Source organism: Asparagus officinalis, chromosome 8 (assembly GCF_001876935.1).
Source record: "Asparagus officinalis chromosome 8, Aspof.V1, whole genome shotgun sequence".
Taxonomy (NCBI): Eukaryota; Viridiplantae; Streptophyta; class Magnoliopsida; order Asparagales; family Asparagaceae; genus Asparagus; species Asparagus officinalis.
In genome coordinates, this window is record NC_033801.1 from 85,315,275 (window position 1) to 85,333,734 (window position 18,460).

General features: G+C 33.7%; 1 protein-coding gene across 1 annotated transcript; it reads left to right on the forward strand.

The window, feature by feature from the left end:
• On the forward strand, window positions 507–1,215 carry LOC109821466. Its single transcript, XM_020387652.1, has 2 exons — window positions 507–1,049; window positions 1,132–1,215. Exons 1-2 carry the CDS (start codon window positions 507–509, stop codon window positions 1,213–1,215), a joined length of 627 nt encoding a protein of 208 aa, XP_020243241.1.

Below are 18,460 nucleotides of genomic sequence, written 5' to 3' on the forward strand. Positions count from 1 at the left end.
TCTTAATCAGTCTATGAGGCATAGACTAGACTCTTTGTATGGCTCGCTCTTACTTGTCCCATGGTTTTTTCTTAATCAGTCTATGAGGCATCATCTTTTAGTTACCAACAACCAAATGAGCTTGTTAAAGTGGGAAATGGAAGTCTGCAGCATGGGTCTTCAAAATAAATGCAACATAGTTACATATGTTATATCTCATAATCAGTCTATGCTAGAATCTCCACCATAGTCCCTAATCCGGTAACAGATAGTTACTAAGTGAAAAAGCTGATAATCATCCACCTTTAAACTGTATAAGGTTCCTATCTATTTGTACTATAATTGCAGAAATGAGAATTTTTTTAACATTTATTCATGTAAATCTGATAGTAATTTTGGCATAGATTGGCATAGATTTTATAAGGTATCAAGTGATTTAAAATTTCATTGTGCCAGGTTTCTCGCTCAAGTTACTGATATATGTGTAATCTGCTTGCATGTTCAACTTTTAATGTGATAGGTTAAAAATGATAAATGATGAAAGGGATTCAAGGATCCAACTTAAACGTACAAGGGAAGAATTTGAGAGGAGAGAGGATGATGCCATTATTATGGTAGTGGTCAGTTTTATAGTTGCTGCCATTGGTGCTTGGTACTATACAAAGCACATGTTGAAGGAGAGTTCAAGAACACACGAAGAAGAGGATGAAAGGACATACCTTAGAAAGTCTTGGATTCGAAATCTTATTTGCAATGCAAATAACTGTGTTGAACAACTAAGGATGAATCCTCAAGCGTTTAAGAGGTTATGTGATGTTCTATGTACTAGAGGGGGATTAGTAGCATCAAGAAATGTCACGATTGAAGAAATTGTCGCTATGTTTTTGCATATTTTAGCTCATAATGTAAAAAATAGGACAAGCAAGACAGATTTTTATCGTTCAAATGAAACAATTAGTCGGCAGTTCCACAAAGTACTTCAAGCAGTCATGAAGATAGGAAGCCTCTATATTAAACAAGAATATACAAATCCTAATGAGAGAGACATAGAGAAGTGGAAATGGTTTGAGGTAACTATGACTTCTTTTATTAAGGTTTTCATGTTTAGTACTTTTGTTTAATAGAACTAATTGTAAGGTTGTGCAATTTTAGGATGCTATCGGGGCACTTGATGGGACTCATATCCAATTAACTATTCCTTTGGAAGATCAAAGTAGATATCGAAATAGAAAATGAGAGAACAGTACAAATGTACTTGGTGTTTGTGATGCCAATTTGAGATTTTCATATGTGCTACCTGGTTGGGAGGGTTCAACATCAGATTCTCGTGTTTTGCGTGATGTTTTGCGTCGGCCCAATGGCTTAAAACTTCCCTCAAGTAGGAATATAATTCTTTTAATTATTATATATGTATTGCTTCTTAGTTTTTACATTGTTGTGACTGAAGATTTTGATTTTGTAGATAAATACTTTCTTGTGGATGCTGGGTATACAAATGGGCCGGGGTTTTTGGCACCTTATCGAGGGACTCGCTATCATATAAAGTCTTGGAGAGAAAATGGTCCAAGAAACTACAAGGAGTTATTTAACCAACGTCATTCCTCTGCTAGAAACACAATTAAGAGAGCATTCGAAAAAGCGATGGGCTATATTACGGACAGCTAGCTTTTATAGTGTTAAGACTCAAATTAGGATCATTAATGCATGTTGTATTCTTCACAACTTTTTACGTGAAGAGATGAATGAAGACGACTTGTTGAATGATGTGGATCGAGAATTAGAAGATTCTCCTGTTTTAGAAATTGAGAATGTAGATGATGAGCGTATCACCACTGTGAGAGTTACAGATGAATGGAGCAACTTTAGAGATAATTTAGCTATGCAAATGTGGGATGAATACCGACTTTAAGATAATTTAGCTACAAGATGGAAATGAGGGTGACGAGTATGAAGAAGATGATGAGTGGTTGTGAGATTTTTATATATGCAGTGTAGTTTCTGTTTATGCAGTGTGGTTAATTTAGTCAAGTGCATTACTCTTGACTAAATTTGTATATTTTATATATGCTGATGACTGGTTGTAGATTTTTATATATGCAGCGAGGAACATGAAGATTTTTTTTTCTGTTTACTTGGGGCTATTACACCTTATGTTAGTCCTCGAATTTGAGGTTAGTGTTCCTTCCCAATTGCAAAAGTTTCAGTTATGTCAGTTTAAATTACTATCTTTGAGCTCGAATATTGATTCTTCTTATTGACATTAATTAAGCAATATATGGTTGGATAGAGACAGTGGCCATAGCCAGTGATAGTGGCCTCAGATATGAATGTTATATCATATCAGTCTGGCAAAAACTTGAGTTACTAAACAAGAACATCATAACCAGTGGCGACGAAGGTACATCACCAAATATGTGGATAGAGACAGTGGCCATAGCCAGTGATAGTGGCCTCAAACTAGGCTTGACACAGTGTAGACATATGTAGTTTACAGGCCCCTAGAAAATCAAAGAAATTCTTCGGATAAGAAACTTACAATAAATAGTTTTAAGAAGAGCGTTATGAGTTCATGACTGTGCTTAAATATAAAACCTCATGAAAAATTCATCCCAGAAGTTGTATCAAAAAAATCACAACTATGTAGACCCTTCTTTACTTCCAACATACTTACAGACATAAATGTTAAAATATGGCATTTCATAGAATATTAAGTCATATTTATGGATAAACATGTGCAAAATTAACATTGAAGAGACAACTAAGTTCCAGGTTTGTATATTTCTAACAACCTATGACTCATGAGGAACTTCAAAAGTACAAAATTAAACTTTCTTTTGACAAAAACTTTGAAGAAACTATGTTTCCAGTGTCCTGTGTATACAAATCTTGTAAGTAACTCTCTCCAAGTTTCATTTTCTCTTTGTTTGTGATGTTCTATAAACATACTGTTTAAAATTTGTAAGTAACTCTCTCCAAGTTTCATTTTCTCTTTGTTTGTGATGTTCTATAAACATACTGTTTAAAATAAACACTCCTTTACAGCTTTAAACTTTTTGTGATGTTCTATAAACATACTGTTTAAAATAAACACTCCTTTACAGCTTTAAACTTGAAAACCATTATCTTTGAATGCATGCACATAAAGAGGCTCATTATTGAGCACACGGAGCTACAACCAGAATCGTTTGATTACTTCAACTATCTTATGTTGCTTCATAAGGTGACCTCTCATTAATCAATTATTTGTGAGATGATTGCTTCTCTTCACCTTGACAGGAGTATTTACTGTTGTTCCAAAAGCTTGCAAGCAAGTTATTGACTCTATATGGGTTAATTGCAGACTATGGTTGTATTAAAGACTTACGTTGCATACATATATCTTTTGCACGATTAAGATTTAAATTTTTTTTCGCTCCAGGATACTTTCTTTTCATTTAAGTCATAGGGATCAAGCACAACTCCGTTATTACCATTATTCTTCAGCCTTCATTACTAATCAACCTTTGTGCTTCAATACTAATTCTGTGTCATTCACTTTGGTATGTATTAGGATGACAAAGAAAGAGAAACAAATTGCATCTCATTCAAGATCATATGTTGCGTGGAATCGTGATATGGACGCAGCTTTAGCCAATGTGTTGTACGATCAAATGAACCAAGGATTAAAAGTCGATGGTACTTGGAAGCCTCAAGTGTATCAAGTTGCGGTTGATGCACTAAAATCATTTAATAGCAACTTGAACAAAGATAACGTGAAAAATCGACTCAAAATTTGGAAAACCCATTATAATGTTATCTATGACATTAAAAATAAAAGTGGTTTGACATGGTGGGATGATGAGAAGAAAATGGTGATTATACCCGCTAGTGAGCAAAAAGTATGGAACGGCTATGTTACGGTAATATCGCACTATATATTTATTAATTTGAATTATTAGTTTGTTGCATATATCTAAAAAATATTTGTGAATGTTCTTATATTGCAGGCTAATCCAGATGCAAAAGGCTACCAGAATCGTTTGATTGAAAATTGGGATGACATTATGGTGTTATGTGCAAAAGATAGAGCCAACGGTGAAGGTGCAGAAACTTTTGAAGAGGCTGCTAACACAATGCAACATGATGAATCTGTGGCACAATCTGAAACAAACGAAGATGGAAGCTCTTCAAGGAAACATCTTCCTGGAACATCAACTAGTGGTGAGACAAGTTCAAAGAAACAAAAGAAGGGGGATAAATGTTAGACCCTAGAGGGGGGGTGATTAAGATCTTATGCTAATCTAATCCGATTTTATGTCAATTAAAATTAATTAACAAGTTATCCTAGTAAGTATGAAATATCACAAGATATATGAGCTAGAATAAGCAATATGAACAACAAGATATATCCTAACAAAGAGATATATGCAATGTATGTGCAAGGATATAAAAACTAACACAAGGGTAAACAACATGAAACAATATAGAGGATGATATGAATAATGAGACAATGGCGATATGAGCAATGAGAACAAATATAAATAAACGCCAAAAGCACACTCAAACACAATCAAATGATCACGGAGTTCGGACCTTCCGTCCTACGTCTCCGCTCCCCACTCCCGGGGAGAAATACGCTCACCCGAATAACGTTTACACCTCATAGTGTCGGTTTTCAACGCTCACCGAACAACGTTCACTCCTCACACTCGGTTTTCTAGTTCACCGAAAACTTCACAACACACTCGGTTTTCTAGCTCACCGAAAACCTTACAACACTCACAATGTAACAAATATAAATTTGTTCTCTACAATAAATGAGAACACAATTAAGCACAACTCAATGTTACAATCTCTCACAACCCTAATATACTATGTATGCAAATACAATAAGCTCAAGTGGGTGTGTGTAACAATGAGATAAAATCAAATCTAAACTCAATATAAAACTAGCTTTAATAGAAATGATAATTAAACAATACAAAATGTAAAGCTAGAAAGAGTTTAGAAATTCTTCTCTGAAAAACAAGATGGAGAGGAGGATTGAAATGAAGTTCAGGCACTATGAATGATCTTCTCCACTTGTAAAACAATCTTCAAACCAAACAGACTTTGAACCCAACTAAAACCCTTTTCAAAAACTCTTTAAAACTTCTTCAAAACTCTTTTATGAGTTTCTCAAATAGAAGGGGGGTTTGGGAGTTTATATAGGAAAAGAAACAACAGCTAAAACCCAAAACCAAATTAATAAAAATCCTAGAAAATCAGGAAACAGATTTCTGTACAATATTACCGTTGGGAGTTCGGCGGTCGACCGACGAAATTTTTGGTCGACCGACGAAATCATTCGGTCGACCGATGAAATTTCCGATCAACCGCGATCCAGATCGAAAACGAGAAAAACAAATAGAGACTTCATCGGTCGACCGGTGCGGTCGACCGACAGAAAAATCGAGCTCTCGGTCGACCGCATCGGTCGACCGACAAACTCTCTGCTGCCCATTGACGAATGATCATATGAGCGGTCGACCGGTGCGGTCGACCGCATTCTGATACATTTCAGATAAACAGTTTTTAGAGCTGATTTTTGAGACTTTTGGAAAATATGTTAAAAATAACAAATAAAGTCCAAAAATAATGAAACTTTGGGAAATGTATATAAACATGTAAATGAACATGTTACAAAAAGAATTTTCCAAACTGCATTTCCCATTTGTGAAAAATCATCATTTTGCAAAATAGTTCAAAACACGAAAAAGTAAACATGTGAATTTTGATATTTTGGCTAAACCATGTTTTGAAACTTTGCACAATGATTATATAGACTTAATAAAATATGTATATGATTATTGTTAAGTCTAAGAATATAGAATTTTCACAAAATTGCATATTCTATGCAGTGTTTTCAAAAACACAATAGTAAATATGAAATATGTGATTTCATATTATAAACATGAGAACCCAAAACCATGCATGTATATATATAACTCTATATATACATAGAAAACAAAACTTATGTGTATATATATATATACCTATATATATACGAAGAAACCAATAATTGTGTGTGTATATGATATTGAGCTTAACGTACTTAACACACATAATATAAATCCTAAACTAAATTACCCAAGCTTGATCTTGATCTTCATTGAGCTCAATTTGGTACACGTTGCGGATGAAGCTAAACTTGGATCTTGAACTTGAATTGTACGATGCTTCACTCCACAATTCCGCTAACCTCCATTTGGTATCGTCATTGAAGCGCTATTCCATCCATCCTCCAACACGTTGTTTGCCTAGAATAAATACGAAAACACAAACACTACCATCCTCCAACACGTTGTTTGCCTAGAATAAATACGAAAACACAAACACTAGACAAACAACATTAGAAGCAAATTGTTTGTTAAACATCATCAAACACTAGACAAACAACATTAGAAGCAAATTGTTTGTTAAACATCATCAAAACAAGAAGGCCAACAATGATGAAAATTAGGAATATTTGTGAATGTTCTTATATTGCAGGCTAATCCAGATGCAAAAGGCTACCAGAATCATTTGCTTGAAAATTGGGATGACATTATGGTGTTATGTGCAAAAGATAGAGCTAACGGTGAAGGTGCAGAAACTTTTGAAGAGGCTGCTAACACAATACAACATGATGAATCTGTGGCACAATCTGAAACAAACGAAGATGGAAGCTCTTCAAGGAAACATCTTCCTGGAACATCAACTAGTGGTGAGACAAGTTCAAAGAAACAAAAGAAGGGGGATAAATTGGTTAATTCACTTGCAGTGATGGCAGCTTCTGTGACTGAGTATTTTAATGAGAGAAAGAAGGAAGTAGTAAGAAAACCACTAACCGGTGAGGAGATTCATCACGTGGTCTCAAAAATACCCAACTTAAGTCGCATTCAAGTGTTCAAGGCATTTGAGAAGCTAATGGATAGCAACCCGGAAAAATTTTATTTGTTGAAGTCACTTCCTGATAATGAAAAAAGAGATTTCATTCTCTTTATTCTTAAGGAGTAGCTTCTAGTTGGATGGCAAGAACCCCCAAATCTTTGAACCCATTCGAGTAAGTTCTCTCTTGGATTTCTTTTTCTTTTTTAGGCATATTTTAACTCTCATTATTTTGTCATTTATGTTAGGATGCAAACTTATAGTTGTGACTTTTGGAGTGAGTGATGCTATCTTTATTCGACTGATTTTATTAATTTTAAAATTGATCCCTAAATTTTGAGTACTATGGCTGGGATTTGCTCCCTGACTCTTTTAGACATGGGTTGTGAAACTGAAGGCTGAAACTTTGGGCCCTGATGATGATAAACTCACATTTTTAAGTGTTTATGCACGGATTAGTTTATGTGAAACTTAATCGAAATCACAAGCATATATGCTTTGTTGATGTCATGCCTAGAAGTAGATGATGTAATAATAACATTAATTTTAGGGATGCTATGGTACTTGTTTTGGACTCTCTCGTTTGAATTTGAACTGTAGTACAATAGAAGTTATATTGTACTGTACTAATTAAGAAGTATATATGTATATATGTACTAATTAGTTTGATTTTTGTGACGTGGACTAATTGATGCTAAATTGTGTAATGTAGGACTCAAATTCTTCGAGACATGAAGTTGGGCGCATTGGAGAGAAAAGAGGAGAAGACTTGAAGGATAAATAGAGGATTCTAGATATGTTTTCTTTTAATAGTTTATGTTGTCATAATTTGGCTTGTTGTAGCAAATCATGGTTACTTCTTATAGCAAATCATGGTTATCAACTACCTATGGTATGTTGTGTTTTAAATGAAGGATTATTGTGAAGTGTAGAGCTTCTTATGAGGAGTGTTTGCTAAACTCTTTTGACTCGTCGAGTCTTTTATCATGGCTAGTTATTGGAGTAGTACTCTTGTTCTTTGGAGATTGAAGGTTGATGTAGTATTGGATGAAACCATGAAAAAATGGCGTAATAATAAATATTTTGGACATTATTATTATTTTTTGTATTCTCTCATACCGATTCATGAAGAACAAGATGTTTGCATGTATATTTATAATTGCTAATGAAGAGATCAAACTTCTGAGGGGGTCGTGAAATTTACCCTAACTTTTTCCTCAATATAAACCATAATGTCCGCATTTGATTTAATTATTAAGGAGTTAAGAGAGAGCATAAATTTTTTTAAAACACCAATTTCAAATCCAAATTCATGTATAATAAAGTGCATCCAAACATCAGATTTTAAATCTGTGATTTCAAATCCTTGCATTTAGTGATGACATCCAAACAAAAGATTTTATCAAATCATGGATTTCAAATTCTACATTTGAAATCCCATGATTTTAAATCAACCTTTCAAATCCAAATATTAGTTCCCAAACGTAGCCTAAGGAGATTCACCTGGTCATTTTAGCAAATCCTCTCATCTGAAATGCCAGATTCCTTAAGGGGGAAATTTCGCTTGCTTCTCATATCAAGGCTGACTGTAAGAATCTTTATGAAGAATTTAAGTTTTCATTGCTTAGCAACATGATTAGAATATAAAAAAATATAACCCACAACACTCCTCAACTTTGGAGTTTTGGAGAAATAGTTAAGAGACTTTTAAGATGTTATCAGAGCAACCCAGATTTATCGGCTAATGTATCTAGATTGAGATAATCTTAATATCCTTTTAGATCTATCTCTATAGATCTGAATACCCAGTATACAGGATGCTTTAACCAAATCCTTCATTAAAATTTTTTTTGATAGTTAAATTTTAACCGCTTGTAATGACGGTATGTCATTGCCGATTAAGAGTATATCGTCTACATACAAAATAAGAAACGATACTATACTCCAAATTATCAATTTATACACACATGGTTCATCTGGATTTTTGATGAAACTGAACTCCTTGATAGCATCAACAAAATAGATGTTCTATCTCCGCGATGTTTGCTCCAGTCCGTAAATGGCTTTAAGCAGCCTACATACTTTTCCACTGCTCCCACTGACTACAAATCCCTCTGGTTGAGACATATATATACACTCTTCTAAATCGCCATTTAGAAATGCAGTTTTGACGTCCATTTACCAGATCTCGTAGTCATAGTGAGCAGCTATAGCAAGTAAGATCCGAATAGACTTTAGCATAGCCACTGGAGAAAATGTTTTATCGTAGTCCAAACCAGGTCTTTGACAAAAACCTTTAGCTACCAGCCTAGCTTTAAAAGTCTCTAGTTTCCCATCTACACCCAACTTTTTCTTAAACAACCATTTACAACCTATGGGTATCACCCCTTTAGGAGCATTGTCTAAGATCCATACTTTGTTGGTGTACATAGAGTCTATTTTGGATTTCATTGCATCATGCCAAGCAACAGAGTCCCTACTCTGAGATGCTTGCTGATAACTTAAAGGTTCATCATCATCTATGATGTGATCTAACATGCTACATTCAACGAGAAAATCATATTGTCTCTTAGGTGCGAGACGCCTTGGATATCTACGGAGTGGTTGAGGTTCTTCTAGTACAACTGAATTTTCTAGTTCTACTAAATTATCAGTATTGATTTGTATCTCTGAAATTTTATCCAGTTCTACCATGCTCCCCCTAATTTTTTTCCAAGAAATTCCTTCTCCAAGAAGGTAGCAAACCGAAAAACAATTATATTTTGTTCATCGATGTGGTAGAATTGATATCCGGTGGAATTCTTAGGATATCCTACAAATTTACACAACCCTGAGCGTGTCACTAACTTTTGGGATCTTGCTTTTTTACATAAGCATGACATCCCCAAATCTTAATATAATTAAGATGTGGTTTCTTCCTACTCCATATCTCATACAGAGGTTTAGGCACTGCTTTAGTTGAAACCCTATTCAGTAATTGTGCTGCTGTTTCCAACGCATACCCCCAGAATAAAACAGGTAACTCAGCGTTACTCATCATGGAACATACCATATCTAATAGGGTACGATTCTTCCTTTATGACACACCATTAAGCTGTAGTGTAAAGGATGGAGTAACCTGAGAGAGAATTCTATTCTCTTTTTAAAAAACCTAAGAATTCCGAGCTTAAATATTCACCTCCTCGATCCGATCGAAGAATTTTAACTTTCTTGCTCGTTTGGTTCACTACTTCATTTTTATACTCGATAATTTCTCAAATGCTTCAGACTTGTGCTTCATCAAAAACACATGTCCAAATCTTAAAAAATTATCAGTAAAAATAATAAAGTAGGAGTAGCTACCTCTGGTTATTATAGACATAGGACCACATACATCACTATGTATTAGTCCTAAGAGTTCTGTAACTCTTGCTCCAGTTCCCGTAAATGGAGTCTTGGTCATTTTGTCTTTAAGACAAGACTTGTAAGTATCATAAGACTCAAAGTCAAATGGATCTAAATATCCATACTTATGTAGCTCGTCAAGTCTTTCTTTATTAATATGACCAAGTCTACAATGCCATAAGAAAGCGTCGTTCATAACCGAGTGCTTTCTTTTATTAGTGTGATGAGTATTCAGAATTGTGTTTTGATTAAGAATATAGATGCCATTACACAATGTTCCATAAGCAATCAACTTTTGATTAAATATGATATTCATAACATTGTTCTCCAACTTGAATATATATCCATCTTTATCTAATAAAGATATAGATATTATATTGCACATCATATTTGGTATGAAAATAGCAGCTTTTCAAAATCAAAACGTTTCCATTTGGCAAAGCTAGATGAAAATCCCCTACTACAAGTGCTGCAACTATTGTACCATTGCCAACTTGTAGGGTCATCTCTCTAGCTCCAAGTTTCCTATAACTTCTTAACCCCTGTAACAAATTACAGGTGTAAATTTCTGGTCCGGTATCTAATACCCAAGATGTAGGATTTATAGAAAAACAATTCTGAGTAATAAACACATCTGAAGATGAAGCAACATCTTGCTTCTTCTTGATGAGTGAGTCTAAGAATTCTGGATAGATACTCTTAACATTTCTTAACCAGTCTATATAATTAGGATCAGTTAACTTATTCTATTCTGATATAATTTTTAAGCCAGACATAATGGTCTGAAAAAGAGAGGAAAAAATATTTTAGCAGATGTTCGATACATAAAATAGATTTGGATCATTTTCATCTAAGTTATGCCTCCCACTATTTTTTGAGTCCCTCAAAACCTTATAAGAGGTGACCGGAAAACAACCCATTGTTTTCAAGTGGGATCAAGATCCAATTATCATTGAATGTATCAACCTTAACGTATGCCAACAAATTGATACACTCAATAATTGGTAGACAACTTTTGTCTTTTACACTCTTATAATTCTTGATATGATTTTACCCCTAGTTTTTTATGACCTTGACGTATGCCAACAAATCACAAAATATTAGTCATGTTTGGACCCATTATTTCTTGACTAGCTTAAATTTAACTTATACAAACTCTTAACGTATGCCAACAAAGTCGCATAACTAACTTAAGCTATCCTTATATCTAATATACAGATGAATACTACTTAGCCATAGAATAGTTATGCCTTGATGTATGCCAACAAACATGATATTTATAAGCTTAATAGTATTCAATTGAAATGATGGAGGGCTACGGACGATTTCACTAATCTTTTACTATAATCAAACTTGATATAGTTAAAAGATACTCTATATTTATACTTACAACAATTAAACTAGCCAGGTAAGCACAAGATTGGTGGGAGGGTTCCGAGCTATTCACCGAGAATATTCATCGGACCTTAATTAAGTAATCACCGCTCTTTAAGACTATAGCGCGAAAGATTGGGCATCACCCCTAATTTTAAGTTGGGCATCACCCAATGAGCTATATCTCATAATTACTTTCCTTGACACTAATTAAAAGTTCATTCTAAATACATATCTTTTAATAGCTTAAGGTTTATTTATCTTTCACACTAACGCTATGTTAATGTCGGTCTCACCACTCTATGATCAATAAACTCTTATTTCCATGTCTTACAAAGTTTAAAAATAAGCTTTTATAATAAAAACTATTTTCTAGTGAGATAGAGATATAAACTTTACAGAATATTATACCCAATTGTATTGATATCTATAATTGGGGCACAACCAACATATCAACATATGTAAAAAAATATGGAATGATAGTGGACAACTAAAGGAATAAAATATAACTACACTAATTATATTTTGGCAAGCAATTTGCAACTCCTTGCAGTGCTAGCTCCATTACAAATCATGTATTATTACAATCACATATTCATAGGACGTGCAAGCCTCATTTATTATGGAAAAAAACCATCTCGTAGGATGGGTAATAATATTGCATTGAATATAAAATAAAAGCTATAAATAAAATAACTAAACTAAACAACCATACCCCCCTACACCCGAACAAGGGCCTATACCGGTAGGCATAGCCTATGATCGGTGAGCAAGTGCCTAAACCCGTAGGCATAGCCCATGCTCGGGAAGGGAAGATGTCATAAATAATATTACATTTCTAGCTATATTATATCAATACAATAAATGCAAGAGAATCGTTGTCCACTAATATCCATAAACATAACATCTACGCAAGATAATATAAAACATATAACTTAATCAACATTAAGAAATATGCATCTATCTAGTTATGTAATAAATTGGAAAACTAGATAACATAGAGATTATCCTAACTCAAATAGGACTATCACGCTTCTAACATACAACTACACTAGTTGTAAATAAGTGTTTTGTAATTTATACAAGTGTTTTTACTATTAAAAACTTATGAACCAAAAAATAACATTTTTGAATCAACAATTAGTATAACTAATTGCAAAACAACATGTATTAATTAACTAGTTTCATTTACACTAGTAATTAGAAGCAAGAATAAAGTCCTCCATGAGTTAGATGTGCATGTTAAGATTTAATTAGATGGAACCGTGGCTCTGATACCATGTTGGAAATTTGAGCTAAATACATACAAAATACACAATAGAAGAATGTATGTATAATAATACTAAGTATGTAGAGCGCATGAAAAACAAGCTAGGACCATCCTAATTAAATCTAACATGATTGCTATAAAAAAGAGAGCAACCAAGAGCTTTGAAGGCTTACTTTCGTAGCATGATTCGATGGTAGATCAAACAATCACTAGCTCATTCTCCATGTTGTTGTAAACCTCCTTGTAGTGGATCTCCAACTCTTCAAATGAGCTTGATAAAATCGGAGTCTTCTTGAGACACAAGGCAAGATATCCACCCCTGGGTACTTCAAAATCCTACTCTTTCCTCTTACTCAAAGATTTGCTAGAATTTAGTTTGAGGTAGAGCTCTCTTTTATTCTCTTATGGAGAAAACACTTAGTCAATTTTTCATTAACCTTTCCATAAGAAAGAGAGCTCATATATATAGAGTGAGATATGTCATGACTCATCTCATGAGTCATGCCATGAGTCATCTAAATGTAATGATTCCTTTCATGAGTCATGCAATGACTCATCTCATAAGTCATGCAAAGAGTCATCATGCAATGACTCATCTCATAAGTCATGCAAAGAGTCATGAAGAATCAAAACTATGTGCTAAAACCATGTGCCCAAACCATACCACATTAACGACTCATCTCATGACTCATTAATCAAGGTATAATGAAGTGTGTAGTTTATAAATAAAAATACCACGTGAATACGGTGTCTCATAAATACGGTATTACGTAATTTTTCCAATTATTAACTAATAAGTCATCATATGACCAAAAAATCAATGAGTTGACAAAAAATCAATTGTTGACCAAAAAGTCAACCAGTTGACTAAAAGTTAACTTTATGAGAAAAATACTGGAATTCATTTCTTAAGCACATAACATTCTGATTTTACCGATACATATAACCGTTTATGTGTATCCGGTAAAAATCATATATGCGTATCAATCATACACATTAACTCTATAAATTATATTTCATAGGATTCAAGTACGCACTTGGTGTGACTCTAGGGCCCAACTTAAGACTCGGCAGTGGATCATATCCACAAGTACAACAGAGGTGCTAGCTACACATGAAGATTACCCGGGTATAAGTTATGATAAATGTCTGTAAGATGCTTACACAATTTTATCAGGACCACTCAGTGATAATACCATACAGTCCGGCCTCTTCGTCAAACCATGTCAAACTATAGAGCCTAGGGTATGGAAAATTGTTGAACCCTAATAGCTCGATTAGTGTTTGTTGATATTAAACTCACAACCTTTAAGATCAAACTGATACTCAGTTTATCTTATTTACCTTGGTCAATGATTTCCAGGCTATAGTTATATCAAATAATATTATGACATCAACCCCTTATACTGGGAGAGACGAATCCCATCTTGGCATCTCAATATCTACTTATGTCTCGGAATGCACCTAACAAGAACTGTTATGCACAACTCAATGAGAACTGTGGTTAGGTAAAAGTCTAAGTACACCTATACTGACATGTAAGATATTGCACTGATACCTCAAGTCAAGAGACTACTTTGTACTATATCACTTTAGAACTTCTATTTGACAGTTAAGTATAATTATCAACTAGACGTTCTTAGTGAGTTGTTCAGTCAACTCATTCACTAATGAGTCACCTGTATACTATATATTGATGTCTCACATCAATGATCCAAGAGATGTCACCTGTATACTATATATTGATGTCTCACATCAATGATCCAAGAGATGGATCATCATCCTACCAAAGGAGAAATAGAGTATACACTGATCATCATCCTACCAAAGGAGAAATAGAGTATACACTAGTCTTCCCAAAGTGATGATGTCCCATTTCTATACTTCATCGACTAGGAACATTTTACAATATATATGTTAGCGACAAATCAGATCTCTTCATTACGATTATATCTGAAATGTCTGACAGACGAGTATCATTCTAAGGACTTTATCTGTATTAAAATATCAGATAAATACTGACCAAAATAGTATACTATCATTTTGAATAAGGATGTTATATTCATATAGGTCCTGTTACAATATACAATTATTACCTGCAGGGCACCTATATCTAACACAGATATTATAAGAGATTGGTTTGCCGGAGTTCTAGTTCTAAAAGGAGTAGATGGTTTGGAAGCAGCGGTGTGCTTAACTGCTTATGTTGGTGTATCTCAAACAATAGAAATCTTGTGGTTTATGATCAAACTTGTCAGGATCCGCGTACATGTGCTTCACAAGCTTTATCCTACAGATAAGGATTCTAAATTATCTTTAATTGATTATTTATTATTATAATTATCTATAATTATCCTTATCTTTGGGAAAGAACACTAATAAAGCATATCTATGATTGAAATGGTAAGCATATCTATTAAATAATCATTCTCGTGATCATTTACGCATTTCTATGATTGAAACAGTAAGCATATCTATTAAATGAAAAATTTCTCAATGACCCAAAATATGGGACCAATAGGGAGGACAAGTAAGGTGTCCCCCTCCTATTGAATAATGAGTTGGTCATCATTAATGATTGCAAATTCATTATCCAATAGGAAGGGGACACCTCACTTGTCCCCCCTATTGGTCCCATATTTTTGGGTCCCTATAGCAAAGCTCCTATTAAATACACATTCTCGTGACCATGCCTTACTCATTCTCCGTGATCATTTATGCATTTCTTGAAACGGTAAGCATATATCTATTAAATACGCATTCTCGTGATCATTTATTTTATTTCTATAATTAATTAATTGTAATGTTAAAAAAATAGAGAAACACCATGTGGTTGTCATAGTCTTAATTTAGTGCTTTGTGATAATGGGTCTAATATGAAAGGATATGATAATGGGTCTAATATGAAAGGTAAACACCAAGGCGTACAAAAGAGATTGTTAGATATAAATTCTAGAGCTTTTTATACACCATGTGGTTGTCATAGCCTTAATTTAGTGCTTTGTGATATGGCTAATTCTTATCCTAGTGCTATAACATTTTTTGGTGTGACACAACGTATATACTCATTATTTTCTTCTTCTACAAGAAGATGGAAAACTTTGCAAGGCCATGTTTCTAATTTAACTCTTAAACCATTGTCACAAACAAATTGGGAAAGTCGTCTTGAAAGTGTTAAAGCAATAAAATATCAAGCTCCACAAATAAGAGATGCTTTATATCAACTAGCAGAAGTTAGTGATGATCCTAAAACAAAAAGTGAAGCAATTTCTTTAGCAACATATGAGATTGAAAATTTTGAATTTATTATGTATGATATATTGTTTGCAGTTAACAATGTTAGTAAATTTTTACAATACAAAGATATGAATATTGCCATTGCATTAGATCAGCTAAAAGGTCTTGTTTCTTTTTTTTAATGACTATAGAGAAAATGGGTTCACATCGGCTATGATTTGTGCTAAAGAGATTGCCGATGAAATGAATGTAGAACCAAAATTTCGTGAAAACGTGTAATTAGAAGAATGAAACAATTTGATGAGAATGAAACTAACGAGGTGAGACTTTCACTTGAAGAATCTTTTAAAATTAATTATTTCAACTATATAGTTGATCATGCTATTTCTCCACTTCAAATTAGGTTTGAACAGTTTAAGATATATGAAGATAATTTTGGTTTTTTGTAGTATGTAGAAAAATTAAAATTGATTGGTGATGATTTTATAAAAGAAAAATGTTTGCATCTTGAATTTTTTTTTAAAACATGACATGTTATCTGATATTGATGGTTTAGATTTATTTTTAGAACTAAAAGTTTTAAAAGAAATAATAAACCATGGATTAAAAACATCACTTGAGATATTTAACCTTAATTAAATTCTTTTTCCAATGCATGGATAGCTTATAGAATACTACTGACAATACCTGTTAGTATAGCTTCAGCAGAAATAAGTTTTTCAAAATTAAAATTAATAAAATCTTATTTACGCTCAACAATGTCTCAAGAAAGATTAAATAAATTGACAATTTTATCAATTGAAAATGATTTGTTATCAAAGCTTGAATATAAAAATTTAATTAGTAACTTTGCATCTCAAAAAGCTAGAAAATTAAAATTTATATAAAATCTATTTTTTAAAAACTAATATTTAATTTTTTTTAAAATTATTAAGGCCCCAAATATTTTTGTCTGCCTAGAGCCTCAAAAATGCTTGAGACGGCCCTGCAATGTGGTGGTTCTTGGTGCTTTTGCAAAGTCAATGGGTCTCTGTTTAGATGTTATTTCTAGTGAAGTAGGTGTTATTCTTCAAGGTATAAGATTTGTTAGATTAATGGGTTTCTCAAAGGTGATTTTAGAGTCGGATTCTTTTCTTGCCATCCCACGATAAACTCATCGACTAAATTTTTTTCTTGCGTGGGTAATCTAGCCTGTCCACGACGTTCTCCATCTGGCTTCATGCTTTGAGGTTTGTAATTTCATCCGCACAAGGAGGAAGGGTAACTACGTTGTTCGTTCCCTTCCTCGGTTAGCAATTGTAAACTTTATTAATTTATTTTGGCAAGATAAAATTCCTCTGTTCATGGAAGCTTTTGTAATAGGGGACCTCCCCTCTCTTTATTAATAAAAATTTATTTCATAATTAAAAAAACAAAAGAAATTTACCCACTACTTAGGAATGTTGTACTCATTAAGCTTTACCTCATCCTGTTGTTTTTAACCCTTTCCTGATTCAGAATGGATCATACGTGCAAACTGGACTTTGGTGCAAGTAAGTTGCGAGGAGGTGTTATATCTTGGTGTTGCCTTATTTGTTTGTTGAGTGGCTTGACTAGAGAGCGTAACTAATGTATAAGACTGTTTGGGACAACTTATACTATGTCATGTTTGTCCTAAATTTCTATTTTTTGTTGGCGAATAATTGAGAAATTGTCAATGTGACTTAAGCGTATAGGTTTGTAATGCGTGTGAGACTTGTCTCATACATGGGTAGCCACTAGCCACTAGCCACTAGCCACTATCGCATACCATTGCGTTCAATGTTCCTGTTCAGTTATAGGCGAGTCATGACACTTCAAAGGAAAGAGAAATTCCTCAATTATGAGGTCTAAGTAGAACAAGTGGGAACATAGTGGTGTTTGAGGTGAAAATTTCCTATTATGATGGAGACTAAACAATCATATTTACTCCTTTGGTTCTGTGTGATGGTAACTCTTAAATTTAGTTCCTCTAATCATTACACCAAAACTCCGAAGTTATGATGAGGATTAAGAATCATAGTTTTATATTAATTCTAACATGCCCCCGCAGGTTGAGAGCCCTTTTTATGGGTCAAAACTTGGACTCATATAGCAGTATCAATTTTTAGAAAATCCATATTTAATTCGTGGCCGGTGGGATTTGAATCTGGGTTGCTTGTTCATCGGTTCCAGTTTCTTATACGCAAACTCATTTTGTTTGATCCAACATGAGTTTGAGGGGGTTGTTGATAATAGTGTTGATAATAGTGTTAGTAGTGGGTTTTTAGTCCCACATTGGTTGTGAGAATACACATCACCCTCCTCTAC

What these genes read in the sequence shown, in the direction of transcription:
- LOC109821466 (XM_020387652.1), top strand. Translation starts at nt 507, where the DNA reads ATGATAAATGATGAAAGGGATTCAAGGATCCAACTTAAACGTACAAGG. An exon ending in AGAAGTGGAAATGGTTTGAG is followed by an intron (nt 1,050 to 1,131) that starts GTAACTATGACT and finishes GTGCAATTTTAG; the next exon opens with GATGCTATCGGGGCACTTGA.